This window comes from Serinus canaria, chromosome 3 (genome assembly GCF_022539315.1).
Source record: "Serinus canaria isolate serCan28SL12 chromosome 3, serCan2020, whole genome shotgun sequence".
Taxonomy (NCBI): domain Eukaryota; kingdom Metazoa; phylum Chordata; class Aves; order Passeriformes; family Fringillidae; genus Serinus; species Serinus canaria.
Genome location: NC_066316.1, coordinates 20801350 through 20829066, shown reverse-complemented (window position 1 = coordinate 20829066; position 27717 = coordinate 20801350). Strand labels below are relative to the sequence as shown.

The following is a 27717-nucleotide window of genomic DNA, read 5'->3' as shown; positions in this document are numbered from 1 at the left end:
CCAAGTCCTCTATCATCAGTCAGATTGCCTCAAGTATCACTAGAAGAATTTTTATAGCATCACAAAAGGATCAGGTCTAAGATAGATGGGTCAGGATAACTGGAAGAGTCACAAGGGGTGGGAGGAAAAAATCATGTTACACATCCATGAATTTAGACTATCAGCAGCAGAACGTCCACCTGGTGCATGACATCAGTTTTCGAAAATGTACGTTCTTCTTGGTGTCATCTTACCTTGTTCTAACCCCAGTTCTCTATAAAAACTCTGAATCTCAGGTGGGATTCCTCCTACGTAGACAGGTGAGTTTACTTTCAGCTGCTGAACATGGGGTTCAAGTGCCTGCTCTCTCAGCTCATTCATAGTGGCAGAAATCACAGAGCCCTCCTTGCTGACGGTGACTTCATTCCATTTTCCATCACAATAAGACAGTCCCAACCAGAGGTCCACTTGGGTAAAGACAACGCCAGTTCTTAAGAATATGTTTAATATTCCACTTTTAAGCTCAATCTACACATTTTAAAACAGAAAAAAAAATTTTGAAAGAGACATCAAATACACAAAAATGTTTTATGTTTTAAAAAACATAATTAGGGAGTTCTGAATAAGATCAAAAAAAAGGAGTTTTTTATATTCAGGTTAATACTGTTTACACACAACATGCTAAATACAGTGCCTCAGTTAATTCAGTATGAAGGAAAATACATTTTGATTTTTTTGACAAGTGACTTTGGCAGTAATGTTTCTAAAAAGAAAAGACAATGAACAAGACTGTTTTGCCTTTTTTTTAGAATAAGAAAACAGTACTTTATCTATCGATTCATTTTTCAGAGGAATGTAACAAGATAATAAGGAAATGAAATGTCAGACCTGATTAAGATCTTTTTAATTGGCTGGTGAACTCAATTTCAAATTTTTCCAGCATACATTGATTCTTACATTCATACATTTCATCCTTATTCTTCTAAATCTTGTAAGAAAATAATTGGGTTTGCATGTGCTTTTTGAGATTAATGTGCCAATTCTCTAATAGAAATACATTTTACTTAAATTTTTCACTGCAGAAGTTTCCAAACGCTTTACTGCAAGGCTCTTTATCCTAACTGATTCAAACACAAGAAGGCTGAGATTGTAAATTGGCACGTACAGAACACTTAACACTTTGGGGATGAACTGGAGGTTGAAAAATATGAATATTTCCCAAAAAGACATTTCTGCTTCTATGCAGAAACCTTATTAAGTGAAAGAAAAACTGCTGATTTAATATAAATCCTTATCACTACTATTGACAAACTGACATGTTTAGTTTACTGATAATATTAATATTACAGTGCTTGTAACTGGATCATATTTCCTTAACAGGAAATACAGGAAACACCCCAACTGATGAAAGAACTCTGTGCTTGAATGCCACAGGGAATGTGGGTCCTATTCCCCACTGCACACTGACTTCTTGCACCTGAGACAGAGGGATTTTCTTTATTTGTTCCTTTGGGACCACAACTTTTCCTATTCCCATAAGTTCAGACCTATTTACAGCTAAGGACTCCACAATACAGGCGAAGGACTGATCACGGCACCAATGCTGATGAGAACAGCTGGAAAAGGCAGCCCATTGGACAAGTCCCTGCTTTTCTTCACTGGTGAGAATTAATATGGAGAACACTGTGCTGGTGTGAAGAAAGCAATCCAGAGGCATTAGCACAGCAGCATGCCAGCAAACCTGCCAGACCTGGGAGCCAGAGAGAGGGCATGGTGTTTGACCCAGGGTCACTACTCAGCACAACCCTCCTCCAATTTACTCATCTTGGCATAGCTTTAAAGCAGGCAGTGAATGATGCTTGTGCTTTTTGTGTTGACCTGGGCTGACACTTTAAATGCCTGAGTGCAGCTAAAGATAGGGGACCACTGTTCAGTTTCAACTCTTCTGCGTGGCGAAAATAGGAAAAAAACCCTGAATCCTGCATAGATCTGAGCACAGGTTTATAAAAGCAACAGATAAATAGTTTGCTTTACACAGAATTCTGGGACCACTTTCAAAAAAAGTTAATTTTAATCATTATGATTTTTAATCTGCCCTTGGAAAATATATTATTACTTGAAATCAAAAAATGCATGAAGATCATATTATTCTGCCAGGTAGCTCAGTAGCCACCTCTCAACAGAACCAGATCTTTTATCACAGCTCTAAACCTAAGCAGGTTTCACTTTAATTCTTAAAAGCATGCTTGCTTTTCAGAATTTGGGTTGCAGAATTTCATTAGTGCTTTTCTCTGTGCACACAAGTCTCATTTTCATCTACCTAAGCATGTAAAGTTGGAACTAGGAAAGCCAAAGCTTAGCTTGAATCTGGAAGATAAGAGCAGCAAGAAAGATTATTCCACAGTCCCAATAGCACATTGTGGTATCTCTCTGAGACTGAAACAGGGAACAACTCTGATTAATAATGTTATTAATGACCTGGGCAGTAGGATGGGGTATACTCCCACCGAGTCTGCAGTTGGTAGCAAAGGGAGCTGCCATTGGTATCCTAGACATATAAATCAGCGTTGAAGAACAGTACTGAGATGGATCACAAACTGAACACTGGCCACCAATGCACCCTCAAAATGATAAGGACAAACTAGCACTGGGCTAGGTTAGAAAAAGGTAGGCAGGGCTTCCAAGGAGATGATTCTTCCCCTCCAATGATCATGTGTAAGACCACGTCTGGACCACTGTTGTGGACACTTTGGTAAATGAAAGACATTGCAGCACACCAGAGTGAATCCAGTGGAGGGACACCAAGCTGGTCAGTGGTTGGATTACCTTGAATATGAGCTGAAGCTGAAAGGACAAGGTTTGTCCAGTCTAAGAGCAAGTGAGAAGAGAACTTCACTGTTCCTCTGCCTTATGAAAGGATACAGAGAAGACAGGCTCAAGACTTTTCTCAGAGGCTCATTGTGAAAGGATGAGAGGTAAAAGACAAGTTGTAACAAGAAACAATAAGAGATCAAGGCAGGCTTCTTTGGGTGTTTTTATTTTTTTCCTATAATGAGGATGGTCAAAGATTGTAGAATTTGGAAAGCTGTGGACTGTCCACCTGTACTACTCAAACAGAAAATGCCTGAAGCAACCTTATCAAACATAAGCCAGTCCTGCTTTTAGCAGAGATTTGGAATAAATTACTCCACAAGGTCCTTTCAACTTAAATGATTTTGTGGTTCTGTATTGCACTTCTCTGCAGGAGCCAGTCCCTGCCTCACTCAATCTGCTTATAAACATGATTTTGAAGATGAAAGGAATATCCAGACATAGCTCTGAGAAACAAAACAAGTACTATAGGGGCTGCATTACAGGCTGAATGACACTTTGCTAAACCTGCCATACAGAACAGTCTCAACCAATGTAGAACAAGAAGAGCGATGGTGGCTTTAGCTCCTTTGAATTGCAAAGTCTTCCTCAGATTCAGAAATATCAGCAGAGACAAGCAATGGACTTCAAAAAACTTGTCAAGGACAGGCAGTCTTTGAGCCCTTTGAAAGAAAAAGTACATGGCACTTCTGCTGATATCTGCAGCCAATCACTCCAGTTCAAAATCTAGCACAGTTCAGACCTGCCAGCCAGAGAGTAGAGGCCTAAACACAGACTCCTCAAGTCAGTCACTCTAATGGAAAGGATATGAGAATGTTTTCCTGACACCTAACAGAGAGAAATTACCGCTAATCAACAGGAATATCACCCTTACTCTCATGTTAGTACCAATCACTTCTTTACTAGATTTTCCAATTTGAGTTCTCAAAATTTCACATTCCTCCTTAGTTCCATCACAGGTAACACTTTCATCAAGCACACTTGTTATTTTACTTCATGCAGCTATTGAAAAGTGCAAGTCTACGGAAAAAGTTCTTGCAAGACTTTTTTCTCCATTGCAGCTTTGCAGAACCAAATCATCAGCCACAATGTCTCAGGAGCCAGTTAATTGATATTGCATAGAAATCTGCTAGTGCTTTTGCTGCTGGTGAAGTGGTAAGCATCAAAAATCAGTCATGCAAACTTTATCAGCAGCAGTAAAATCTTTTTGTCAAATAAACTCATGAGAAATCACATGCCAGAGTGAGAGCTAGTGATTCATACTAGTATAGCTGGTCACAGTTTGCTTGTAATTATTATGCCTGGATCCAAAGATAATCAGAATTGACTGGCTTGAGTTAATTCTCAGGGCATGGAAGTCATGGAAGAAGTGACCTTTATGCACAGCACCTTTCAAGATATCATTTTGTTCTTGGGCAGAAGAGGAGAAAGACTCTTTGGCTGTTTGGTAGTAGTCCAGCTGTGTGTGTAGCTGCAGTCATTCCCAAACTATAAAGCTAATAAGAGAGCTGTGACCTATGCAAAGGGAAGGGTCAGGGAATACCTGGCACTCAGGCTAAGTGGTATAGTTCATAATCTCTTTTGCTGTGCAAGTGTCTCCTGACCAAAGCTCCTAACAAAGACATCGTAGCTCATGCGCAACAAGCTACACCCCTCATTTTCACTTTCTATTAACCTCCTCTTGTGAGATCAAGTGTACAGAGAAGCCTTCTGTCATCATTATCTATGAGCAAAACACAAAGCTGAGAGACTTGGAAAAGCATGCACATACTCATTCTCTCTAAAATTCCTCATCTTAAGGCTATGGAGATGTTGAGGTCAGGATTAAAGTTAGATAAAAGAAATTTACCAGACTTGGGACAAATGCTAAGAAAATTTCTAATTTTCAGAGCTAAAAATCTGTAAATATAAAACTTCCAAAAATCTGGAAGTTTGGAAAGAAAAGGAAATTATTTTGTCTAATTACTTAGTGCTTTTGACTCCACTTTTGATTTAGTAAGTCAAGTCCCTTTTTTTCCTTTAGAGTCAGGATCTATTTTCTCATATTTCACAGAGCAAGAGAGAGGGAACAAGACTCACCTACTACCAGAACCTCCAGAAGAACCCTGTGAATACTCTTCACATAAACAGTGCCCCTGTGCTGTGAATTACACACATACAACCCTTTTTTAGGGTGGGACAGTAGCATATATGTAACATCTTATGTGATTGGCTCATGATCCTGGCCATAACTTCAGGGCAAAATTAAAGTAATAACTTTAATTAGCAAGACTTGCTATAGGTAGTCATGATAATTTTTTAACTGAGGCTGCTTTAAAAAGAAGAAGCAATAAGTTCTAGCAGAATTCAAAACCCAGGAAAAAATTATCTGCTGGCAAAGCCAGTAGTATAAAAAGTAAATATGGAGTAAGTTATAATTGACCTGAAAAGGAGGAAAATATATTTATATGGTTTAGGTCAGAAGTTTAAAAGAGAAGGCCCATTAGACATAATGCCACACAATAAAACAGGTTGTGACATGACAGCCATTAGCAAAGCAGCTGCATAATAAGAAATAAATAAATAAATTAAATTCAATAAAAGTGCAGAAAGAGCAGATTGGGTCATAAAGAATAACAATGCTCTCAAAAATCTCTAAAAATAAATTATTGCTTCCTGGAACTGAAAAAATGTATTTTTTTTCATGTCCTCCTCTGCAATACCTATTAGATGGTGCAAGTATATTTGACCCACTAAGCAGTGGTGACCACAGTCTAATTATACTCAAAATCCTTGGGAAAGAAAAGTATGAAAATTCAGAGTCACATGGCTAATAAAAGAATTTGAAAAATTAAACCAAACATATTAAAACTTAAACAACCTATTGGAAATTATAGAAGAACAAATAATTCTGAGCATAAACATTCTTATTTAACAGACACCAAAAAGAAGGTTCATAGGCACTACCTCACAAATTTGCCTGATACAGGATTTGGGAAACTTCCTCTACAGTGTCAGGAAAATGGTGACAGAGGTGAGATGGAATTAAGCTGGAACTAACTAATTTCTGCCTGTTTCAAGTCAAAAGGAACAAAAATATAGGGATTATAAAAATAAACATATACCTTAAAGAGAAAGTTTTACAAGGAGACTAGACAATTTCTATTACAGTCTTTTTGATTTATAATTTAATTGATTCTGTTTTAGTATGAGAACTGGGAAAATAGGTAAACTTTATGCTTTCCTGGAAATTAAGTGAAAGCTTTTAATACATGTATTTTATTCTGTTTTCTAATCACTTCTAATCCAGTTAAGACAATAATTCTGCTTTTCATACATTGATATCTTTCTTTTTTATGACATAAATAACAACAGTAACTTAACACTTAGCATCTATTAAAGAATTTAGCTCCATTATAATATGCTCTGCAAAGCATTTCAAAACTAGCAAGACATGAAAATAACTTATGGTTTGAAATTTCTTTCTGTGCTAGTTTTGCTTTTGTGGAGAAAACTTACAGGTCATGTCTCAATAGAGTTAATTGTATTTTTGAACTTACTGCAAGATAATCTGGGCCATCTTTATTGTAAACAAACAAAAGCAACCCATTCAGTTGATCTGTTCTGAATTTGAATGAGATCTCAAATTCCAGTCCACCACTGAAAACACCTGAATGCAGCTCCAGGAACCCTTGAAAGAAGGTGAATGCATACATAAGTTAATTAAATAAGTAAATTGGTTCAAGAAATCAAAAGTAAAAATCTAGGTGCTACTTAATACTCTGACATGAAGAACTCAGGCTTCAAAATTATAGCTCACAACTTTATCACTCAGCTTTGATGACAGATATCAATAATGTACTGCAAGAAACCAAATCTGAATATCCTAATTTTTTTTAACCTGGCTTTTTTGTTGTTGTTGTTGATAGGCATCTTTTATGTCCCTACAGACACACATCCAAACTGCATATAGTTACAGCAGCACTAACTGCAATTCCTCTTCCATGCAGCAACCTTCTGTCAGCCAAGAGACACAATTTTAAACCAACAGAAATAATCCCATATAGCTAAAGCTGCCTTGAAAAGCAGATCACTGCAACACTTTTGACACAACCACCTTCTTGACTGTCTCAATAACATATTTGGATAGAGCAACAGCACAGCAAACTACCTCTGCCAAGAAAATGTGCTCCTTTTGAGAGTCCAATGGGGCATCCTTCCCAAACACGGTAGACATTGTTTTGTTCTTCAGCATTCTGCCAGTTCAAAGATTCCCAGTTCTCATAGGGAGTATGCACTTTTTTCAAAAATATGTCACTGAGACAGCCCACAAATCCTTTCTGGACTATCCTCTTCATCCCTGCAAAAAGGAAATTATTTTTTTAAGTTGAACACCTGCAACTAACCAGAGGTATTTATTTATATGTTTTCTACATGCTCTCCCTATCATATACATCCATGTGTGCACAGAAAACCAGCCACCAATCAGGTCATAAAGCTGGCCTCCAAGCTAAATCCAGATTTCTGAAGGGGTCTAATCACTAAAGACAGCACCTACTGCTATGTAGCTGAAAAATATTAGACTTTTTGAGATTTTTGCATACAGGCACTTTCAAATCAACAGAATAAATCTACTCTATGAAGATCCAAAAAAGCTTTCTTTAAAGAAAGCAACAGTTCTGAAGAAAGGCATGCATGTGCTGAGTAGGAAGCAATTGGTGAGGCAGAGAAATACAGGTTTAGAAGCTTCATCAGGAAGTTTTTCCTTCCTTTTTTGTATAAAACAAAAAACCAAAATCAACTACACATAGCTGATATCCCCTCTTTATTACTGGGGGCAAAATTTCAAATCTGTTTTCATAGGTGCCCTTCTCTTTAATGGTATTTATATTCAGTCTCATTTTGAATATATAGCTGGGGTTTTTGAGAGAGGCATCCTGGATTGCTTTGTGAACCAATGCTTTAGAAGAACAGATGCATGCATTTCTGGTTTTAGTGCAGTGAAATAAAGAAGGAAAGAGGAAGCTGAACCTAAGTGTACCCCACATCAAGTCAACTAGATTTTACGCCAGAGGCAGAAACACAAACTTAATAAACAATTTGGCTTTCAGATTAGTATGAAAAAAACCAAATATCTGGATATGAAATCACTGTCAACAGCTGACTGTATACTTACACAGACGGTCATCTCTGTCATCTGATGGCAGTTTATACATTTGGCATATATACTAAGTATATTTATGAAAACTTATGCTTATTGATTCTTCAAGAAGCCAGATATCATCCAGCTCCTCATAAATTCTATATCTGTAAAATAGAGGTATATTCATACACCTCTGAAGGATACAAACTCACACCAAAAAGGCCAGCATGTTGTATCCCTGCATCAAACTGGGATGCATAACCATGGGCTTAAGCTAATACGAACAATTAACATTGGGATTTTGGAATGAATTTGTGTAACTGTATGTAAAACATGCCCAAAAGTTTCACACTCACACCAGTTCTCTGTACAGAATCCATTAAAATGTACACAGACCTCATAAGCTGTTTTAATGCTGATGAAATCAACTATATAGAGATTTCAGTCTATCCCAAAGATAAAATTTTAGAAACTGTACAGACTTATCATACATACCTTCATCCTTTCTTACAATAGTATAACCCTGTGGAAGTCCTCCAACAAAAACACCTGTGTTCTCTCCAATAATGGTACTGCCACTAGTTGCTAAGGAAGAACCTGAACAAAACCATTTATTATTCACATATTTGATGCTTTCAACAGATTTTCAACTCAATAACAAAATACTGGTATTTTATAAAGAGGCTAATGTGACACAATAGTCTAAGAGTTTCATAATACATACCCAGGAAATACTTACAGCTCTATTTAACAACAGGAGATCAACACAATTATATTCACAAGCACAAAAAGAGACTTAGTATTCAATTATCAAGGATCCATAGTGGAGAGATCTCTCAGATGAACAGAAACACCAGTAATGACAAAACAGTCAAAAAACTGAATGAATTTTTTTCTGTCTAGGTGAGCACAGGTAGCAAAAAAGCAAGTGAGCAATATCCTTAGTAATACCAAAGTTGCTTAAATGAATTGATTACCTGTGAACTGCCCATCCACTGTGATGTTTCCCAGAGCTTGAATTCTTGTAGCAATTAGTTGGTGCCAACTGTTATCATTGTACACTTTTCCACCGTCATTAGTAGGAGTGACCGCTACTGCAGACCCCTTTTTATTAACAGAAGAATCTGATTTAGAGTCTTTTGAAGGTAATATTTAGAATAATATCTTACTCTTTTATAGCAATTTATTGCAGATTACATCTAAAAATAAAACAGCAGTCCTGTGTTTAACTTCCTTTGGACTGGTGAATGATGTTTAGGTCTTACTTAACCTTCTAAATTTAAACACCAAATTTATCCTTCTCAAATAATAAATGAAGGATCAAGCATCTAGTTGAGTGTCTATTAAAAATATAAAATCCTGTGTAGTTCCCCTGATAAAGACAAGGATGAGGCACAAATTATTGAGAGTCATGTCACTCAGATTTTATATTTTTTATTCCTTTTTTTTTTTATTATTATGTCTCTATTTAACTACTTCAAGGATTGCTGTGGCTGTGAAGTTTGATGGCCATGGTTCAATGTGCCATCCATGGAGAGCAGCTGCATACCAGGATTGTTAATTGCAGCACCTGTCCACATGAAGGGATCCAAAAGAGAGGTGCATGTGTAGCACAGTAGATGCATTTTCTCTCCATGTTAACCTGGTATCACAAGGACTAAAATGTCTAGATGAGAAAGTACCACACATTTATGGGGGTAAAAGGTCATACCAAAAAATCCAGCAAAACAGAACAAAGCAAAAACATCCTCAAAACAAAACCTAAAACAACAACAAAAAAACCCAAATAGACAAATAAAACTAAATAAGAAAAATCCCAAAAGGTTGTCATTGAGGTTGCTTTTATGGTACAAGGGATGCTTGTAAAAATGTATTTAAATTTAATGAGAATTTTTACCTGATTTTAATAAAACAAATAAAAATATGACATGAAGGGGTGAATTTAAGGACATCTATTACATATACAGAGAAATCTTTTCTGAGTTGCTGAGTAAGAGGAGTGTAATAGATGCAGTTACCAAACTAAATCTCAAGAAAGCAAAGAACCAAACAAAATATCACATAAATTAATAGAATGTTGTAATAAAAATAAAATTAATATATTTCAAGAATTTTCTTGATATTTATATCCAAATAATCATCTAACTTCTTAATAATTCCCAGAAGATTGTCTCAGGACTTTATATCATTTTTAAATTACCTGGGAACTCCACATTATTCTGCTGAATTCACAAATTAAAATTGTCTTGTACAGCAGGCAACTACTGATAGAAAAATGTTTCTTTATATAAAAGCTGTGCTAAAATCTCAACCACTGCAGTTACTTTATGGCTTCAGAAAACAATTTCCAAAAAGTACCTAAATGAAAAATTTGGTTCCTTATAATTTGGGGGCCCAGCTTATAACTTTGCAGCAGTAAGCCAGACAGTTCAACTTTTTTTTTTCCAGGTCTTCTAGTATTGTTTTTGGTCCAAGGATCTTAGAACTACACACATGAAGAAAAGCTGTTGATAGAAACATCCATCTATTTTGATTAATACTAAAACCCTCTTATTAAAATGTAGTATTCTGTCTTTAGTGATGTTCATGCATTAGAAATTGCATTTTGGCACACAGACTTATGAATCCAGTACACATTTAACATTTAGCATTGGGGACTGTCACTGTGTATCCTATGCACCAAAACATATATGTGATGTGCACATATGTACACAGTTAAAGAAAAAATTATTTCCTGGGAATATTTACAGCACGTTTCCAGCTCCATTCCACCAACATCTTGGTACTGAGTAGTCTTGGAGAGCAGTCCCTCTGCCCCATAATAAGAATACAAAGCTATACATCCTCACATACTAATGGCACTTTCTCATATACTATTTTTTATTGTCTTCTCTCCTATTTCAACATTTTAATATTTTACAAACACACACATTTCATTATCGTAGTTTAATAATTAAAACCAGAACTGGTGTCATGCCCAATTAATGTGCCCTGGTAGCATGCCCATTAGTTTTTCCATTAGTGAATTCAACAATACTAATGGGATTACTAGCATGGGATGCTAATTGGGCGTGACATAAGAAACTGGCTTACTTCTTAGCATACCCTTGCTAATGATGAAATTAATGAGCATTTTATTAAATGCTGTCTCATCAAAGTGTACTTAGTTAGCGTTAAAATTGTTACAAACGATGCTGCATTCTAAAGATCAGGTGCCTGAATAAGTGGTTCTTCATATTATGTTTGGCAACAGTCTAGAGTTTTATACATCAGAAACCACATTTATTTGTAACCAATTCAATCTGGGACCACACAAGCATATGTGCTAACCTGTGCTTAATTCTGGAGGGAAGGAAAGTAGAAGACAAAAAAAAAGTGTTCAGGGTTCAGCATGTGCTTCACTGGAGAGGCTTTTTTACACTTTTTCCAGAACTACCAGAGTCACTCTGGGATCACATTTAAACAGCCTGTGCAAGATGGCTAGTCATGGATTTTGGAAATCACATATTTTGAAATCTGGATTATTTTGCTATTCCATACAGTAAGTCTTAATATTTGGTTGCTGTCAATAGTAACTAAGTAAATATAAATTATTCTGTCATACTGATATTTACATAGAAAATACAAAAAAAATCACAAATATGAATCTTCAGAGATACTGTCTCAGGTGCAAAATTTGAATGTAACAACACTTTTCCCAGTCAAGTTCTTTCAATGCTTAAACTCCTACTACTAAGAAGGTGAAAAAGTAGTGAAGTTTTGCCAGTGCCAAGAAGGAAGGCCTAGCTGGGACACACAGCCAGGTATTGTCCATCTTTCTTCCTTTTATTTTGTGGAATAAAAACCTCACCCTCAGACTGTGCCGAATGCTTTGGCCTCTCCATGACAAGAACAACAAACAAGGCAACACACAAAAGGAAAGTATCTGTGTTCTTCCTTTTTGCTGTAAAATTTAGTAAAGGTATTATCTTCTAAAATGGAAGAGCTGGATACAATTCCCTCCATCCTGTGAGAAGAATCTCAGTCTATCCTCAGGCTGTCCTAATCACTTAGGAAAAAAGGTGCTCCATGTTGGGCTTATATTTCCACTGTAACTGATTTCACTTAGTATAAGATATTCAGTGCTTCCCTGGGAAAAAAAAAAAATTACCTGTAGCCACTGAAAGATAACCATAAATTTAGCTGGAGTTGATTGTGTAATTTAGGTGTAGATGTATAGACATCACAATAAGAAAAAAATCCACAGACAGCTGAAGCTTTAGAGACACTCGGAGTTTGGAGGAAGCTCTATGGAAAAATTTGATTGTTCCAAAAAGACTAAGGAAGACATCTGTTCGCAATAAACCCTCATGCTCCCTGGACCATGGGTAGAAATCCAGAAAGAATGGCAGTAAAACAATTAGGAAGGAAAAAAGAGCAGTTGCACAGCACAAAAGGGAGACAAAAAGGAACGGTCCGACAACAGCCAGATGAATGGTGGTGTACATGGAGCTCAGAGAAGTATGAATGGACACGAAGAAAAGGATTTGAAATTAACACTTAGCGAAGGAAGAAGCGAGGCTGCTGAAGGCTCCCCACCAGGAGGACTTGGCAGGACCATCCCCAGAGCAGACACAACAAAGAGAGAACGCGCGGCTGATCATGAGCAAAGATACGGCCCAGCTTCCCGAAAGGGACCGAGGGTACAAATAATTAACCTGCCACAGGTCACAGCTGGAAGGGAGCACAGAATATTACACCACACTGCTGCAGATAAAAAGCTGCAGAGACACAATTGTCATCAAAAAGAATGTTGGCAATTTCTCAGAGAAGAGCATAAAGGAAGGGCCATAAATGTTTACTGTATATGTCATGACTATAATTAAAGACAACAATGCCTATAACCTGGTTAAGATGCCACATGATGTCAATAAGAAGTAATTAAAGCATTTGCACACTAATGCAGACTGTGATGCACAAATGAAAGATGAAGAAATGGTGCTACAGTACAGGATGTCTGACACTGTAGGAAAGGAATAGCAAATCATGGCAAAATTAAAAAAGAAACAATCTATGACAAAAACAAAGAAACAAATGTAATGACAGTAAGGTAGCACAGCATATTATTAGCACAGCATAGGGATACAGAAGACTGACATTTTTTGATAACTGAATTTTCAGACGTAAAAGAAAAGGTTTCTACACAAAACACTTTGATGTAGGCCACTGTACCCTACTTTTGAATCTGAGAATGTACAGGAATCTCTTCCACATTATTAATGAGAAATTAGAAAGTATTAGCTATCAAGATAGTAAATCAGCTATTAAGACCTACACTGCTCCTGGATGCCTTGAATGACAGCTTTTCTTCTTTTTTTTTTCTCTAAACAGCAATTGAAGCACTGAAGCAGCACCATAGGCTATTTCATAAGAGGAAACTATTGAAGTGATGAGCCTAAAAATCAGCATGGAAGAGTTGCCTGATTCAAATGAAACAAAAAGATAAAGAAAGATACATTCATAAAGAAGTAATCTGTTAAAATTCAGGACAGTAACTGTTGAAAATATTACATGAACTGAGAGGCTCTAAGGACTGAATATGAGACCTGCTGGGGTTTTTTACAGATAAGAGACAGGTGAAAAAGTGGGGAGAAAAATTAAAGCCCCAAAGCAGCCACTCTTCCATCTCTCCCCCTTCCCATTCCCCGGATACTGTGGATCCAAACAAATGAAATACTTTCTTAGGGAATGATCTAAACAAGCTGACATAAAGCTACTTTAAAAGAAGCAAATCTGAAAGAAGGACTAGGAATACTATTTGAAGCATTAAAATGTCAGTTGAAAGACAGCCACTCCAATTAACCATCAAACAACAACAAAAAAAATCTAAATAAACCCCAGAAGAACTTGCAAAAGAAATAAAACTTTCCTTTCAGTTAAAAAAAGGTATGGGTGCAAGAGAGCAAAAACAAAACTAATCCCTATTAAAATGTTTATGAGGACAATATTAACAACATTATATTGGGCCCCAAAATCTGTAGTACACAGTAAGATAAAGCCTGTGTGTAAATGCTGTAGAAATAATAGAAATGTGTATCTTGGGCTTAGAAGCAGATTTAACATTTTCTATCATTGGGATCACTTACAAGCCTGCCTCTGTGCAACATTTTGCTTCTTCTATAGGTGCTCCAAAGCTTAAGGGGATTTTCCCTCCTGCACAACACCTTCAAGCGGTCACAGAGTGACTCTGGCAGAGCTCAAGAGGCAACAGTGGGTGAGAAAATCTGATAATTATTTACAGTTTCTTGCATATTTATTAAATATAAGTGAGGCCATAATGTTTTTAATTCTGTAAGGAGATCCAGTATTGGGGTTCCCAGAAAACATAAAATAGCCCAATGCAAGGCATTGTTGCCTTATTTTTTATTTTGTTGCTACTTCCCTCATTATTTATATTTTTACATAATGGTAACATGCTGATCTCTATAGGAGAACAGTCTCAAGAAGGGAGGCTTAAAAATAATTGACTAACATTATATAAACTTACTAACTAATTCAAAACTTAGTTCTGCAAACTTTGAAATCTTGTTAATTTATGCTGTAGTGGTGTTTAGTGGCACTGACAAAAAACCCCACTCATAAAAATGCAAAAAAAAACCTTATATAGTGGCATTCACAACAAAAAAAGTGCAAAGATTTAGTATTTCAGTTTTTCTCTCCTCAAAAATCTCTCGTTACCTATGGGTTCTGAGAAGCAAGTAAGCCTGTATCAATTAAATTTAAAAAACAAACAGACAAAAACCAGCCCAAAACCGAACCATACCAAAATATCCCCAAGGATAAGCATGTAAAAAGTACAAGGGTAAATGATATAAGCTATTTTTATAGGATCCTGCCTTTTGTTGTACCTGCGGATCAAAAAGAAAGTAAGGACGCCCACTCCTCAGCTGCAGGGCAATGTACTCCTCCTGATTGCCAGGTGATGCAGAGAAAAAAATCAAACCATCAGGCTCCTGGGTTCTAAATTTCACTTTAATACCTGGTTAGACAAAAAAGCAAGTAGATGGTTAACGCCAAAAGTGGTTCTTGTAAGACAGAACAAAAATTTATGAATAAAATATCATTTTAAAAACAGCAGCAACACTGCAAAGCAAAATCATGGAAGTTCTGTTCACCTAAAACCCCTGCTAGACATTGCAGGAGAAATTTTACTAATCCAGACTGAGGCAGCCCTTGAGAGAAATTTCTGTGAGCCCTTATTCATCTCTAAAAAAAGACATGCAATTATGACAAATGTTGTTTAGTAACTTCTTTCTTAGGAAAATATAATTCAGATATTAGCACAGTATTCTAATAGTTGATGTTTTACATGTGGATTTTCATTTGTCACTTAACATTTCTATAATAAGTAAAGCAGAAATGAGGTTTCTGCATGCAAGGATTTGTATGAAGAATAGTAGGGTTTTGGTTCCAAAAGACATATGTATGTGTTTATATGTAACTTTTTATATATATTCTTTTATAAACATCATATCTAAATGCACAAAGAACACACAGAAAAGAAGTAGTTTTCCAACAAAAAATTGAAAATATCCAAAGGAGTAATGGATGAACTAAGCTTCATTAAGACCTTTCCAGATCATTATCAACAGTCCTCCATTTATTTTCTGATAAATTCCCTGGTGTGTGCTAGAGCCATGCCTTTCCTGCACCAATTTTTTGCCAAGGGAAATGAAAAGGCAGTAATAGCAACACCCACCTATTCTACACACTTCCATGACATTTCTGTATAAGGTGCTTTTCCAGAACAAGGTAAGTAACTGGGTTTTACCCAACTCTACCAAACTACCTAGTATTTTCCCTATTTTATGTCAGGCAGAAAACAATAAATTACTAAAGTTTTTCTTGCAGACAGCAAGAAAGAATTAAAATTAAATTAAATTTAAATTAAATTAAAAAAATAAAACTCATAATTCTGACACACATTCATATTAGATTATACTTGTTAATTACCTGTACCTGAAAGAAATATCCTTCGGCCTCTCTACCTAATTACATACAATGTTTTCATGTAAATTACAGGATGCAGTCACAGACACAAAACAAGGAAAATCAGACCTGCTATTAAAACACCTGCAAAAAGCAGTTGCACACAAGTAGCCCCCTGCACGTCAAAAAACTCAGCCAACAGTGTCCCTAGTTAAAGAAAAGGATAGCTTTGCCTGGCTCAGAAATGAGCACTTGCAATACTGTGAGCTTCCAGGTACTTCCAGCTGCAGTATCTGCTGGAGAGACTGAGACTGATGCCCTCTAATCCCAGCAATGGGAGCACAGTCAATTTAACAAGCTGCCAGTATTTTTATGAAGCTGCCAAAAGACATTTCTGAAGACCAGAAGATCCCCCCTCAAACCTGATGCAGAAGGACAAACACAAACAAAATAATTTAGTTTCTGCAAAAACACTATACATTCTTGTATAATATTGTGTTAAAGAATCCTGCTTGTAGAGAGGCTGCAGCTTTATAGAAATTATTGATGAGTCAGGAGCCACTGTTTTCTTCTAAATTAATTTACCACCTATTAAAGAACTGAAAAAGGACTTCATCCCTTTAAGTTCAAGGGTCCTTGGAATTTCTCATGAGATAAGGAATTTCAATGTTAATAATTTCTCATGTTTCTAGAAGTGACTACAAGAGAGAAACTAAATACTAAGAAAACTTCTGCCGCACAGACAATACTTTCACTGCACGATAAAAAACTTGTGAAATTAATATTTTTCACAAGAACACAGCAATTAATGCTGGACCTCAAGGTCAACAAAGAGTATAACCAGAAGCCCATTCAGACTTGTAGAAACCACATGTGTGCCATTTTTCTCTCTTAGTGGCAGAGAACACTGGAAATGGATTTACTTCATTTGGACAGAGAAGACTTTTCTTCCAACACCTGAGAAGTTTCACAGAACTTGAAAACCACATTGTATTACCAAAACAATTTTCTTTTTTTTTTTTCATATCTGGGGGAGGGTGAGACATTTTTCAAGTTTCTCAAAGACTCCTGTTATTTCAAAAGCGTGTCTAAACTCTTAATTTCAATGTTAAATATAACATATAAATAGAAACATCAATAAAGTGGTGACATTACAATTACTTCTGTAATTTGTCATATACAGAAACTGCATCTCAGCCACGCTACTCATGCTACTAAATGTTGGATGGAAAACATGACCATCTGTGGGGCATAGTAGGAAGGTACTTTTAACCAACTAAATCTTGAACTGCAACTCAAGAATTCACCTAACATGCTTGCTTGCGTGACACAAATGATTGTTCCACAAGAACCTGTTATCATTTCTGGGATAAAAACCAACAGGAAATTCTACTACTAATTAAACATTAATGTATATCATTCAAATGAATTCTTTAATTCCATTTCATATTATAGTTGCAATTGGAGAAGCTGTCAGAACTCCTTTAATTATAAATAAAGAAACTTATTTAATTTTTGTAATTGAATTTCTTTAATTATAATGGCATTACACAAAAAATTATACAAGCATTGTATATAGTGCACATAAAAAATGAAAAGAAGGCTACAGAGTAATAAAAAGGACAAGTAAAATAAATTAGTAATTATTAGCATTATTTTTTTCAAATATCCCAAATTGTATTAGGGCAGACTAACCTTCTGTCAGGATCTACATACTTTCAATTTATGCAGCAGCAGATTGGGACTTTTGTCCTAGTTTCAAAGATGGCACACCCAGGTCAGAATGGGAATGAGACTGTGAAACATGACCAATGCAGGCATTTTCAAAGGCATCCTAATGAGATGCAACATCAGCACGTTACCCTGTGAGGGACACAGCTTTGAGAGTCCCTTTCAGGTAGAGACTGGCATTACAAGGAAAATTATATCATATTACTCTAATTTTTGATGTGCCAGAACACAGTTTTTTGTCCAATAAAGAAAATGCATATGGTGGGATTTTTCTCCTCCCTTTTTGCTTCCCTCGTGTAAGTTTAGCAAGGCTCAAAACTTCAGCAGCATTTCAGATTCAGACTACCTGGATTCAGATTCTTCTAGCACATTTCAGTATGATTTACAAGACCAGCACAAAAGTATTTAAGAGGCAGGAATGTGCTCTTGAGATGCTGACTGCATTTCTGGCAAGTTTACAGAGCACATGGGATTATTTTGAGCTTAGAAGAAGCAGTTGGCAGTCAGCAGGAAAATAATAAATTAGAGCAGCTCCTAGATTAGCATAACATATACTAATAATTTATAATTATTACAGCAATAAAATCCATTTCCGACTAATTCAAAAACCCTTTTTTCTTGCAAAATAAAAAGTTTAAAATAGGTTTTATTTGACCAAGAAACCATTCACCCAGAATATAAAGGGTAACAACTTGCTGTAACATATCTTTCCAAATGAACTGAACTGAGTTTAGTTTTTCTAAAGAAAAAAAAAAAGAAAAAAAAAGGTTTTTAAAAAGTCAAAAACATTTCAAAACACAAAAACATTTTGAGTCCTCAAAAATCTTCTTTTGACTTTTTGGTGAAGGTAGAAGGGAGAATGTAGGCAGGGAGGCAAGACAATTGAAATCATCTTTTGCAATAACACTTGAGAGATTTCAGCAAAGTAACCTACTTAAAAATTAACTTTATCCCAACCATTCGGCAGAAAACCTGCAAAGCATCTTTCTTTAAAACTAGATGTTCAGAGTTGAATATAGCTGAAAAGTAAAAGTTATCATAGTCATTAAATGCAAAGAAATTATCTACAAAAGTCTCAAGACCCTTCACCAAAGCTTACATATAACCACATGAACAACTCCATTCAAAAGTACTAAGAATAGTCAAATAAATCTATTTCCAACCTTGTCAGTGATCAGCAAGACTAGTTTTAGCTTAATTTTCATAAATACATCAAATCCCTACCCATATGTGCAAGATAGATAATAACAGGAATAATACCTCAGCATATCATGGATAATTTCCTTGCAAACTTAGGAAGAAAATAAATGGAAAAGAGCATACATTGCAACTGGAAAAATAAAAAACAAGAAATCTGCCAAATACCTTGAAAATCACAAAGCAATATCAGAAGCAAGTTTTGTATAATCTATAAAGCACATCCATTTCCAGTGAGTTTTTCCCAAAATTGTACAATTGTAGAAACATAATTTGCACTTCCATTTTACTTATATTATTAAAGGAAATAGTTTCAGTAATTATATAATTGCACATTTTAATGAACAGAAAATTGTTGGCAAAGAATGTGATCACTTTATGCTCACTGAGAGCCCTATTTGTACATAATGACAACTAAAATGAATAAAAATTTTATATAAAATTTTGAGTACAGCATTAGGCTCTCAGCAGTCCCTTCAAACCTTTAGTGTTTATTTAACATTAAGACTGTGTACAAATGTTCTTGCCTAATCAAAAACATTTTCTCACAGAAATCATAAACCAAAATTTGTTTTTAACTGGGAAGGGGAGAGATGGAGAGTCAAAAATTTCAGTTGCTATGCACCTCAATAACATTTTCTTGCTTTTCTCTCTGTGAGAGCAATACCTCATGTCACCACAATGGCTAAAAGAGATTTATTTAATTTCTTTATATATAAAAAACCACACCTGTAGGAAAAATAATTAGAAGGAAGACTTAACAAAAACTGATCAGTTTTCAAAGCAGGTTCACCTAATGGATAGTGGAATTGGAAGAAAAGAAGAAACTCAGAGCAGACTTCCCTGGACATACTTATGATCCACTGCTGAATAAGAGGACTTCTCCACACTTTGCATTGGCCTACAGCTTCCTGGATGTTATTGAGAGAAGACAGAAGGTCTTCACAAAGCCTTCCAAGACCTGTTGTTTTTTATAAAGGATCAGGCTTCATTTTTTACTGTTACCTTAATGTGTCCAAAAACTTTTTTAAAGCACATCATTACTAATATTACACTAAGTTGGTCATTCCATTGATGAAGTAAATACTCTTCATTCTTAAGCTGCTTTAGTTTCTTATTAGAAATATAAAATACATATTTAAAAGCCACATACATATGTACACATCATATGTTTACTCATGTATATATTTGTATAAACTCACATACATAAAGTTCCCAAACTTTTTTCCCAAACTGTAACTGGACCCCCTTGTCTTTCATGATCACAGTAAAACCAAGAGAATCTAAAAATCCAAGGTTTCTAAATTAGACTGTACAAAAGCCCAGTATTTGAAAAAGTCTAACTTTATTCAGAATGACTCAACACGAAGAATTTTTTTAGGTATTCTTAATACATCAAACTGCCAACGTTGAGCAAGCATAAACACAGAATATGGTGAGTGAATGAAAGGAGAAAACATGCGACACTTTTTGTGGAAACCAACTGTCAAGCAAAACCCCAAATCCTCTTGATGAGATCTGAGTGTTTCTTTTACACTAAAATGACTAATTTGATACCTGTTTTTTCTTATTTTGCTTGCTACCCCATTATACCCACTACTGGTAAAACAAACAGGACATTTTAGCTTTAATCTTCTTACTACATAACCCAAATAACTTCAGTCATGTTTGCATTAATGCTGCATTAATCATGTTGTTGCGTATTAATGAGTTTTCGGGCTATGCTAATTACTGTCATAGATTCTGCAGCAGCCCATTAAATATACAAATTACAGAATTAAAAAGCCAGAGCTCCTCATGATTAATCTTTAAATGGAGAAAAACTAATGATGTCTGTACAAAGTTTCCCTCCACTTTTGGCTGACTGAGCCCAATGAACAATCAATTAGATTATTTGAAGAATAAGAATACTGCTCATACCAGAAGATATGTTATGCTGTTATTCTATGCAGAAGACACACATTTATAAGTTTCTATCAAATGCATTTCTGTAACATATTCCAGGCTTTCAGGTCTCCCAAAATGTTGCATGGGGAAAAAACTTATGGATACTCCACTTCATTACTGCATACTCATAGGAAACTGCTGGTTCCATATGAATACAGTAAATCAATCTTCTCCTTTTAGCAAGGACACAAGTCCTGCTACTCCCCAGTAGAAAAGATTTACAGCAAACCTTGGTGAAAAGAAAGCCAAGATAAGTTTAAAGTCATTTGATAAGATTTGATGTATTAGTAGCACTTTATCCCCTCACTAACAGAATGATGCTTTGTCAGGAACAGTGCAATACCTAGTGGTTAAATCAAGAGATTCAGAATTAGGAGACCTTGGGTCTGTACTCAGCCAGTGACTGTGGCATGTCACCTGAGAGCCATCACTTAAAACACCTTCCTTCCATATTCCTCCTTCCTAAAGAACAGTGGCCAATATGGCTTGTGTAAGGTTCTATAATGCTTGAAAAATTCATTACTGTTTTGTCCTCCACAGCCTGACACACAGATAAAATCAGCAAAATGCCCACATGTATTCAGAAAAGTTACCTAGAGACTAGGCATTTACTGACATTTGAGAGACACTACTACTTCCAAAAGAGGGGATTAGTTCAGCTTCCTCCAAACACTGCACACACTCTGCAGAACATCACAAGACTTCCCTAAAGAGCAAATTCTCAGTCTGTAGTAATATTATGCTGCACATCAGTAGGTGCAATTCAGAATTACCTGGCTTTTCCAGGCCTGTCCTATCACTTCTTTATACCACGAAAAAATAAATAAATTCTACTTTATACATTAAAGGATTTATATTTATACAAAGTAACTCTTTAAGAAAACACAAATCTGCTCAGGGCAAGATTGATCATGGTATGAGAATACTTTCATATGAATTGAAAAAGATTTACTACAATTAGTAAACAAGGAAGAGGAAGTAATAGAAATCTTTGAGATTCCTTAAGAAAGGCAGTTAGAGAAGCTGCCCAACACACATTCAACACATAAACAAGACCATTTAAGGGAAGTAAAAAGAGCACTTAAGCGAAGTAAAAAGTAAGTTCAAAGCAAAAACGTGGCTTTTCACAGGTACTTTACAACTTTCTCAGTGAAAAGAGAAACATAATTCAGACAACCTTCAAAATATTGGCACAAGATATCTAAGAATTTGGCAAGACCCGAAAGCAACTGGTTAATCTGTCTACCCAGATTTATCTAAACAAAAAAATCAAGGCCTCAGAAAAACATATGAGGGATCAGGGTGAAACCAGATAGGAAGATGCAGGTGATGCCATTATCTGTGAGCATCCTCTGTCATTAGAGTCAACAGCCAGCTCTTTACACAGTCTTTTAAGCAATACTATCATTAAAGAAATTAGTGACCTGCCTCGAATTCATTTATTAAGCCAGTCTATGAACAGAATTCATAACTGTTCTCCACTATGTACATTGGAAAGCATACAACGAGCATGCCTTACAACCAGCATCACCTTCTCAGAGCTACCAGAGTAGAAATAAATCTCTAAAGAGATTTGAGTTTTGAAACTCACAGTGAGGATCAGCTGCAAGTTTGTTTCTGTGTTGCTCAATATTGAAGTGAAATATGAACAAGGAGGAAACATCAGTCCAAATTTCACTTAATGCTTTCTTTGATGTTGATGCCCACCAAGCAAAATCTGAGAAAATTTTACTCAAACATGACCTATCTGAAACATTTTAAATTATTTACCTTTATTTATTCATTTTTTGAAGCCTAGAAAAGTCCAAATACTCTGGTTTTGTTAGGAAAGGAAGAAAATAATTTATTGGAATAAGAATCCTTTATGAGCAATTTCATTAATTCAAAGGTTTATATTTAAAGAATGGAAACAGAGGAAAGCATTCATCTTCATTTAAACATAAATTCTTTAGAGAAAGAACTGTATAACTGTATTCTGTTACCCGTATGTGAAGTAGTGCATAAAAAAGGTCATCTTATGCAACAAGGGTAAGGTGGGAGAGGCTTCTAGGTGTTAATGCAATGCAAATCATAATTACTAGAAATATGATGACAAGAAGAATCACTTCAAAGATTTACAACAGTGCAATCTATAAAAGGTCAACATCACAGTGAAATCAGAAATGAGCTGGAGGTCAGTAGTTGTAAATAGCACTTCAATTATAAGCCTTTAGTTAGTATTTCCAGCAGTAGTACAAATGTAACACTGCACAGACAGTAACTTAACTGACCAAGGGAAAAGAGTTAGATTACAACTGAATAAAATGTAAATACATCAAAATTAAAGTCAGTGTAATGATCTGAAACACAGCAAATGCAGACAACCATGCACTAGCCGTGGCAGAATCCCATCACAGCATCTCAGAGGCTGAAAGCACAGTAACATGGAAATCCTGCAGCAAGTGAGGAGCATTATTGATTAGACAGTGTACATAAGGAACAGAATAATAACTAAAATAAGTTAATGAGTGTCTGGAGGAATACTAGATGACAAAAATGGAAATGTAACAAGGAGGAAAAAAAAAACAGAAAAACTTACAGACAGAAATGCAACACCACAGAGCAAACACTCAGCAAAAAGTATAGATTCAAGTTACAAACTCAGCAACAAATGCTAGTCATGGTAGACCTGAGAATAAAAAAGCTAACAACATATTCAAGTTAATGCAGCAATTTAAGGTAGAGCAACAAACTGCAACACAACTGCCAAATTAAGAATTAACTGAAAGGAATATATAATATTTTCATCTAGTCATATTGGCAGCAATATTTCCCTTGAGTATTCTTCACACAACATCCTTTTCCAGAGGAAGCCTAAAAGTGGTTTTATTTGAAAGGACTAAGCTCAGAAAAGGATTTCAATTGAATGATCAGGTGCAAGCTTTATGTATGGATATATAGGTAACTGTGAGGGTTCTCTCATTACCTTCTAAGCTATTTACCATCTAATGGAACTACACCTTGAGTGTGCAGCAAGTCCTGCTTTGGAAGTGTTAATAATATTGCATTACATTTTGTTCTGTTACTCCTGTGCCTCTGTACCCAGGAACTGCACACCCTGTGAATTAAGTGTTTTTTATGGGGTTTGGCATGAAAAAATCACTGAAAACATATCCAAACACTTTGTAGCAATTATGCAGAATATTTTACTTAAAATATGATCCAGAGGTACCAAACCACTCTCTGCAATACCTCAGTTTCAAAGCACAGACCGTACAGATCAGGACAGAACAGAAACAGAAAAGTTCAGCCCAACCTCTCCTGTGCTGGACACATAGATGATGGCATTTTTCACTTCAGGATTCAGATACTAGGTGAAATCAGTTAATTCAAAATGTAGTCCTGGAACACTACATCTGGTCCTTTTTAGTGTAAACTCCTTTTCATTCTTGTGTTAGGGCCTTGCCTAGATTGCTAGTCTCTATCAAGAGTTAATTATGTCCTTAATATGAATTTCAGTATAGACCAGAGTCTGTATCTACTTAATCAGAAAAAAGGCCTACTGACTTCAGTGAGAAACCTACCTGAGGCAGAGTTTATTTTACATTTGCTTTGAATTTTTTAAATTTATGAGAGGAATGCAAAATAAATTCTAAAGCAGAAGACTGCTAAAATATAATCTACACAAAAAAATAAGAGATGCAAGTCGGAAAGTTGTTAACAAATTCAAGTCTCAAAAGCAGGAAATTCTGCTGAAGAAGGGTAATATGCAGGATATGCAAGGGAAGCTGCAGGTGAAGGAAGTGAGAGAAGAAAAAGCCAAAGGTATGCAATTTACTTTTCCTTTCACAAAACATTTCTTGTGGACCATTTAAGTTAGTACCATTTCGTGAAGTGTCACTTCATAGTTCATTTTGTAGTATTTGTAGTTGTACTTGGAACTAGTTTTAGGCCATTATTTCTATCTTTGCCTTGAATAGTTTATGTCTATTTCATTACCTGGTTATGATTTGCAATTTGCACTAACACAGTTCTGCTCACCTCCAGTCCCCTTCCACCCTCACCTTGGTCCAAATATTTGTGCATTTTTTTACCCCTCTGCTCTGCCTATCTCCTCTCTTCTTTGACCTTATCTACCCTACTTTGAGCCCATTTCTGCCCTTCTGCTCTATTCTCTGTCCTTCCCTTTTGCACAGTTTGTTTCTCCTTCTTCCCCATTCATCTCCCCCACCTTTTCCGCTGTTCTGTCTGCCCAGCTCTGTCTGCCTGCCTTAGACCTTCTCCATCCTTCCTTGACCTCCTCTGTTAGTTGTAATCCTGAAAGATAGCCTTGGCCCTACTGTCTTTAAATGATCATGGCAAGGCAAGAAAGCAAACAAAATTAAGCCAACATACTGGGGCTGTTACTGCAAAAGTTAACTACTATGCACTATCTAGAATATAAACAGAGGCAAGTGGTGCATTGAGAAGCTAAGAAATCTAGCAATTTTCTCTTAGAAACTACTTTAGCATATGTGTGATCTCTGCTTACTCTCCCTAACATTTCTCAGTGCACAAAAGGAAGATTTTGTCATTGATACAGCACTCACAATCCCTGGACTGGATTTCAAAACAGAACTGGGGAGGGAGGGAAGACCCACCCGTAAATAGTTCTGCAGGATTGGCTGCTGTTACCACTTCCTTTTCATTTGTTGGAAAGCCATGGTCCAGTATACAGCCCCAGTAACTGAACATGGGATTTGATGTTATTTATCATATGTTATGATCATATTCACCAAATTCACCAACATCGTCTGCTCTGCCAAGCTTCTGTACAGAGTGTGCCATAGAAAACATGACCCAGTGCAGTAAGCCAGCTGTGGAGGTTGTGTCACCAATTTGTAGTCTGGCGTATTCCCAAGAACCAAAGCCCTGCACTCACAGTAAGCATTAAACGCATACAGAAGCATGACACAGAACTAGCATGGCAATGAAATCACATTTATCTCCAGCTGAATATTCACAGTGTTAAATACTTTCAGAGTGATAAATGCAACCCCAACCTTCCCTCTGCCCTGGTTTTTAAGAAAGCACTCTGGTGGTATGCAGTGGACATGGAAAAGCTCCTGTGCTGCATCCAGCAATCCAGCTAATGTGGTCAATACAGAGGACAGATATAACCAGCTACTCTGTTCTGTGTGCAGTCACCAACCTGGAAAAGCAGGGTGATACACAAAAATCCTGGCAGTAATGGAACACAGAGGTAACATCTTCCTACCCAGGTGGTGGAGACGCTCCACAGAGGAGGATTAGAGCTGAGATTTCCACCACATGTCCAGATGTAAGTAAAAGCCAATTGGTTTGGTGTTTCAGTGTTTTTCCCTGTATGGTAGAGAGTTCATGATTTTCTCATGGCTATATTCAATACTCAGAAGAAATTAGGTTTATTACTTAATACTGAACTACACCTGTTGGTACACACCATAAGGCAGACTACTGTCAATTTTTTCCTAATACAAAACAGACATGTCAAGATTTAACATTGAACTGATTTTATTAATCTAAATAAAAAGAGATAAGGCCAATACTGAAAATCCTTTCTTTTAATTTCTTCTCATAGCATGATGTCATTTAACCTCCATATATTATGATATTTTCAGTCAGGTATTGATTGAGCCTATGTCATCTTTTCAGAATTTTTAATTCCTAAAGGGATTCTTGAATTAAAGACCTCTTTACTATAGACTGCCTTTGAGTTGACTTTTACATTATTACTTAAAACCTGAGTGATTACAGAATCCATGACTAATTCAGAATTATGGCAATAAGGAAATTTCTCCTCTTCTGCAAAACTCACTGAAAATTTTTTTCTTTCTCTCCCTTCTCAAAATATAAGGCTTACTGCAACATAAAAAATCATTGTCGATTACAACACTGTAATAGATTAAATCAAGAAGTGGGTGATTGGACATATACCATTATTAGGAAGTATGAGAGTTTATATTATTTTGTTTCCAGTGTGATCACGTTGCCACTTGCAATGTCTCATAGGAAGACACAGATAAAAGAAAAGGAGCAATCTTTTCTCATGTGCTGTAAAAAAACACCTTTTTTTCCTGTCCCTTGTGTTGCCTGAGGATTCAGATGACACCAGCTTAATTAATTCACTGATTATTTTAAAGTTTTGCTTGTGATCCTAGAGCAGCGTAAGGAATATGGGAAAAAATATGTCATCCTTAACAATGCAAAACTCCTGATTTATAGATGCTCTTTAAAGCTCTAAATAAAAATAGATTAAAGGCTGAATTCTGCAACTGAGTAGCAAGGAATGCCTAGCACAGAATGGCATAGCCACAGAGGAGGCAAAGGCTCCCAAACAGCATCTGTGCCTCAGAGTAGGGCTTCCACCTACAGGAACTTGGACTCCAAACTGCTGGGGAAAGGCTGCAGTGGACTGGCAAGGCTGCAGCCTTATAGCCAGCTCAGTCCCACAGTAAGAGCTCTGGGCAGAGGCTGCTTGGGAGCTGTTAACACATTTCCTCCCAAAACACGCAGTAGTAACCCCGAGGCTCTTAGGTGTAGGAAGATTTCAGGAGAACTGGGCATTTCCATCTTGAAGCAGCCTTGAGCCTGGCCACTTCTCAGGCTGGCTGTGGCTGGTGGTCACTTTGCAATTCTGCAGGAGTACTGTGCTGCCCTGACTTCCACCTCTGACATTTCCCTGGCCCTTTCCCACCTATGTGGAAGGCAGAAGGGCTGGCATAAAACCAATTTATGCAGTCTCTGCTTCACCCAGGATTCCCATTCAACTCGTTTTTCCCCTTAGTGCATGCAGTTCAGCATAACAAAGTTTACACAGGAAAACTCCAATTTTTTTTGAAAATTAATGAAGCTAACGTGACAATTTAAGATGAGTTTGGAATAAGCAGCTTGAATTGGCATAT

General features: G+C 36.3%; 1 protein-coding gene across 1 annotated transcript in view; it reads right to left on the bottom strand.

The window, feature by feature from the left end:
* Positions 1-27717, bottom strand: part of USH2A (usherin) — a 371525-nt gene that overhangs the window by 228503 nt on the left and 115305 nt on the right. Inside the window, exons 21-26 of the mRNA XM_050972284.1 lie at positions 14860-14990; positions 8950-9076; positions 8455-8569; positions 7001-7179; positions 6390-6520; positions 234-507 (exon numbers count right to left, since the gene is read on the bottom strand). Coding sequence (XP_050828241.1) covers positions 234-507; positions 6390-6520; positions 7001-7179; positions 8455-8569; positions 8950-9076; positions 14860-14990 — 957 coding nt within the window. The remainder of the gene's footprint in view (positions 1-233; positions 508-6389; positions 6521-7000; positions 7180-8454; positions 8570-8949; positions 9077-14859; positions 14991-27717) is intronic.